Source organism: Diachasma alloeum, unplaced genomic scaffold (genome assembly GCF_001412515.2).
Source record: "Diachasma alloeum isolate Michigan unplaced genomic scaffold, Dall2.0 Dall_scaffold_00349, whole genome shotgun sequence".
NCBI lineage: Eukaryota > Metazoa > Arthropoda > Insecta > Hymenoptera > Braconidae > Diachasma > Diachasma alloeum.
In genome coordinates, this window is record NW_021680488.1 from 715,586 (window position 1) to 720,482 (window position 4,897).

The 4,897-nt window shown below is 39.5% G+C and overlaps 1 protein-coding gene across 1 annotated transcript in view; it reads left to right on the forward strand.

Moving 5' to 3' along the window:
* The window catches only part of LOC107040906 (protein sidekick), a 36,012-nt gene extending 32,869 nt beyond the window's left edge, over positions 1–3,143 (forward strand). The window contains exons 8-9 of the mRNA XM_015261178.2: positions 622–1,268; positions 2,135–3,143. Of these exons, the coding sequence (XP_015116664.1) occupies positions 622–1,268; positions 2,135–2,377 (890 nt within the window). The 3' untranslated portion in view covers positions 2,378–3,143. The remainder of the gene's footprint in view (positions 1–621; positions 1,269–2,134) is intronic.
* Positions 3,144–4,897: the final 1,754 nt, after the last annotated feature.

The window sequence follows — 4,897 nt, forward strand, 5'->3', positions numbered from 1 at the left end:
TTTAAACAATCTGCAAGGCCGTTTGGAATTGAGAGTAGTAACTAACTTAACTAACGCTTAAGGAGGTTTGGAGTTGAGAGTCAAATGGCCTCAAGGGTTAACAAACCTTCAAATTTGCTTGGAGTTGAGGGTCAAATAATTTTGAGGGTTTAAGTCCTTTAAGGACGTTTGAAATTGAGGGTCAAATCGTTGTAAGGGTCAAGGTAATCACAAAGACGTATGGAATTAAGGGTCAAATGACCCTTAAGGACGTCTGGAGTCAAGGGTCAAATGATTTGAGGGTCAAATAACCTTTCCGAACGTTTGTAGTCAAGGGTCAAATGGTCTTGAGGGTTAAACAATCTCCAAAAACGTTCAGGGTCAAGGGTCAAGATAATCAGAAAGGGTCATTTGACCCCTAAGACCATTTGACCTGCAACTCTAAACATTTTCAAGTATCCTTTGACCACTCAACCCTCACCTAAAAAAAAGTTTCCTGAATTTTGCCAAGTAGTCTCTTTCTCCTCGTTTCATTTTGCCCCAATGTCCCTTATAAACAATGTAGTCATCCCCACCTCCATACCCCTGACACTGTCTTCTACTAAAATTCCCAAAATTCATAAATTCATTTTTCTACTCTAGACGACACCAGGTGGCAAACAATAGTAAAAACGAGCAATGGTCCTCTGAACGACTACTCCGTATCCTATCAGAATCTCCTCCCATCGACGTCGTACCTCTTCAGGGTGATCTCTTACAACCGTTATGGGATAAGCTATCCCGCCTACTCCTCCGAGACAGTGGTGACACCATCAAAACTCTACTTTGAATACGCCTACCTCCAGCACAAGCCCTTCTACAGGCAGACGTGGTTCATGGTGACCCTGGCAGCCACGTCAATTGTCATCATCATCATGGTGGTTGCGGTGCTCTGCGTGAAGAGCAAGAGTGACAAGTACAAGCAGGAGGCGCAGAAGACACTCGAGGAGTCGATGGCCATGGACATTGATGACAGACAGGCTTCAGATCTGTCTCTGTACCGGACCCGGCCTTCTGGCGGGCCTCTAAATATCGGAGGGGGTTGCGGAACTCTGGGGAAGAGGAGCACACTTGGGAGGAAGTCCATGCATCCACCACCACCGCCCATGCATGGGAAGTCACCGCCGAGGCCGTCACCTGCATCCGTTGCTTATCACAGTGATGAGGAGAGCTTGAAGGGGTATGACGAGAATCCTGATGACTCCAGTGTTACGGAGAAACCGTCGGAAATCAGTTCTACTGACTCTCAGGTAGGTTTAATGCGGTATACGGTTAATTCATCCCAGGAGAATTCATCCCCAAATTCATCCCATGGTAATTCAGTAGCGAAGTGGTCAAACGGTTTAAGTCGACTTAGCTCTTAGCTGAGTTTTCGAGGAATATTTCCCAATCTAAGGGAGATAGCGAAATTTTCGTATTCTTCTTTTTTGAAGATTTCAATGCGCTCTACCGAAAAGGTCATAAGAGAAATTTTGCTATCTGCCTTAGATTGCGAGATATTCATTGAAAACTCACGAATAGTCTAAATCGACTTAAACTTCAGATATAAAATACGTTTAACTAAGACATCAACTAATTAAAGGATAATTAACACTAAAAAGCTATTGCAATTTATATATACTTTACTATAATGTAATGATAACTTGTAATATATTTAGTGGCAGCTGAGTGAGCCCAAAAATGATTTTAAATGATTTAAAAACGAATGGCTTTTTCTCCAAAACTATTGGATCGATCGAGCTGAAATTTTGCACAGTGTTATTCCCCATTAAGACCAAAATTTCAGATTTTTTTGAATTATTTTAGCCACTCAATTACTCAATTTTCTAAAACTTGACCACCGGGAAGGTGACGGTGGACGTCGTCACATACAGACAGTCGCCAAACTTCGTATTTTTACGTTTCAGACAATTCTACATAATTTCAAATTAAAATTAGAGAATGTGAAAATCGAAGGATTGCAATGCTTCCATTCGGAAGCAAAAAGGAATATCGAATCTGATAGGAAAAAAGGCATAATGAAAGGGCATCAGGCGCTAGTTCTTCCAATTATTTGAAACAACAATCATTATCTGCAGTAAACCATGATAACCGTTCCACCACCTCTGAATTTCAGGGCTCGGAGAGTGAGAACGAGAGCGTGCAATCGGACCCTCACTCCTTCGTGAATCACTATGCCAACGTCAACGACTCCCTCCGCCAATCCTGGAAGCGCCAGAAGCCAGTGCGAAACTACTCATCGTACACGGACTCCGAGCCAGAGGGAAGTGCAGTTGTGAGTCTCAACGGTGGACAAATAATCATGAACAACATGGCGAGATCGAGGGCCCCATTACCCGGATTCTCATCATTCGTATGATGATCTCGGGGATCTGCCACAAGCGTTATTATTGTGATATACAACCTTAACATTATACAATTTATTAATTTATAGTCGATTCACTCGTCGAGATCTCCGTAGCTTACGAAGAGGAGAAGATTATTTAGGAAATACTAGAGGGGAAAATGAAGGAAGAAATAGGACTATTTAGGACAATTCAGGAAACCTTGGTGTAGTTTTTAAGTGAGGGCGTAAAGGGCTAAACGGCCCTAGAGTCAAATCATCTTGAGGGTCAAAAGACCCTAGACCATTTCAGTCTTGACTCTGAAAGGCCTTAAGGCTCTTTTGTCCTTCAATTGGCGACCAAGAGAAGGTCAGTAAACTTTTTTTTTCGTTGTTTCCGTTGAAGGTTGATGTCAGTCGGTTGAAAGGGTCAAACGATGTTGAGAGTTTGTGGAGAACCTTAGGACCATTTGATCTTCAATTCCACACGTCCTTAAGGGTCATCTAACCATCAAAGACAGAACACCTTTTTTGTTGCTGTTACTTGAAGGACAAATGGTTTTGAGGGTCAGATGATCCTCAATGATATTCAAATTTAAGGGTCAAATGTTTGTAAAGGTCAAACGACCCTTGAAGATGTATAGGGTTAAGGGTCAAATTACTATTAAGGCAATTTGAGCCTTTACCTGGAACATTCTTAAGGATTGTTTGACCCTCAAGACTATTTTACTCTCAATTCTGAACGTTCTTAGGGGGCTATTTGACCCTCCACTACAAACAATAAAAAGGTCAGAAAACGTCCTTTTCAGTGTTTTTAGTCATGATGGTTAAACGGCCCTTGAAGACCATAGAGTTAAGGGTCATTCTTAAGGGTTGTTTGACCCTCAAGACCATTTGACGCTCCACTAGAAATAACGAAAAGGTCAAAAAACTTCTTTTTCGTTATTTTCAGTCGTGATGGTGAGACCAGCCTTGTGGACGTTTGAATTTGAGAGTCAAACGGCCCTTGAAGACTATAGCGTTAAGGGCCAAATGACCCGTAAAGCCCTTACGAAAATGTGAGCCTTAACCTGAAGCATTCTTAAGGATTGCTTGACCCTTAAGACCCTTCTAGTCTCAACTCTGAACGTTCTCAAGGGCTATTTGACCCTCAAGGCCATTTGACCCTCCACTACAAACAACGAAAAGGTCAGAAAACTTCTTTTTCGTTGTTTTTAGTCGAAGTCAAATGCTCGTGAGGGTCAAGGGAATGTTGAAGAAGGGTGGGGTCAAGCGTCAAATGACTCAATTAAAACAACGAACTTTTCTCTACTTTAGTTGAAGGGTCAAATAGTCATTGGGGTCAAACGACCCTTAAGGAAATTTATAGCTGAAAGTCAAATTATCTCGAGGGTCGCTTCACCCTCACCTAAAAAAATTATTTTCCCAATTGTCTTAAGTACTCGTTTTTCCGGTTGCTCCATTTTGCCCCGCTCTCCCCTAGATAGAACGTATTTTGGAGTATCCTGGAGCTTTCAAATATCCATTACTCGATATCATTCATATCCACTCGTGAGATTCTGATGAAATTATCATATTTATCGCCTGTGCCACTTCCTTATTATTATTTCTTTTTTTTTTTCATGATGAAAATGAGATTTTCCCTGCGCCATCCTTTGTAAATGTAGCTTTTACTCATGCGTACATTCTGTAATATCGAAAACAATCATATCGTTGGATTAAGTACGTAAGAATCTTTTTTGTAAAGAATATTAGGAAGAGTTAGGAATCGAGTGTCTGTAAATATTGTCAACACACTTGACTGAAGATTTATTTTTTATTTTTCAATTGGTTTTCCTTGGAGACGAAGGGGTTATTTAATTGTTGGGACATTGTCTGTCATGCATTGAAAAATTTCGATTTAAAGTGGAGTCGTTTTTTAGGAATAGGGATTTTTATTCATACGTTTTTCGTAGATTCTTTCGCTCTACGAGAGATGTCTGAAAAATTATTTCGATAATAAATTGACAAATTGGTGAAGTTAACAGTTTCTGGTGGATAGGTCAGAATCAAATAGAAACAGCGAAATTTTGGTTCAGACTCGTCCAATGGATTTTTTTTTGCTTCGGAAAAAATGAAAAAATTGAGTTGAAATTTCGTCACGGAATTTTTTTGAAATATTTCCAAACTTAAAGGAGATGGGGAATTTTGTATTCAGATCTTTTTCGTTGATTTCTTTTCTCTCGACAAAAAAGATCTGAACAAATATTTCACTCTCTCTTTGACCTCTAGAGATATTTATCACACAATTATTTTGATAATAAATTGACAAATGAATAAAGTTAACAGTCTCTGATAGATATATCAGAGTCAAATAGAAACAGCGAAATTTTCGAGTCTTCGTTCGGACTCTTTCAATGGATGAATAGACTCTTTCAATAAATTTCTTTTTGTTTTAGAAAAAGAGAAAGAATTGAGTGAAAATTTCGTGATGGAATTTTTTGAGAATATCTCAAAATCTAGAGGAGATAGAGAAATTTGTATTAAATTTGAATTTGTAAATATGTAGGAATCGAA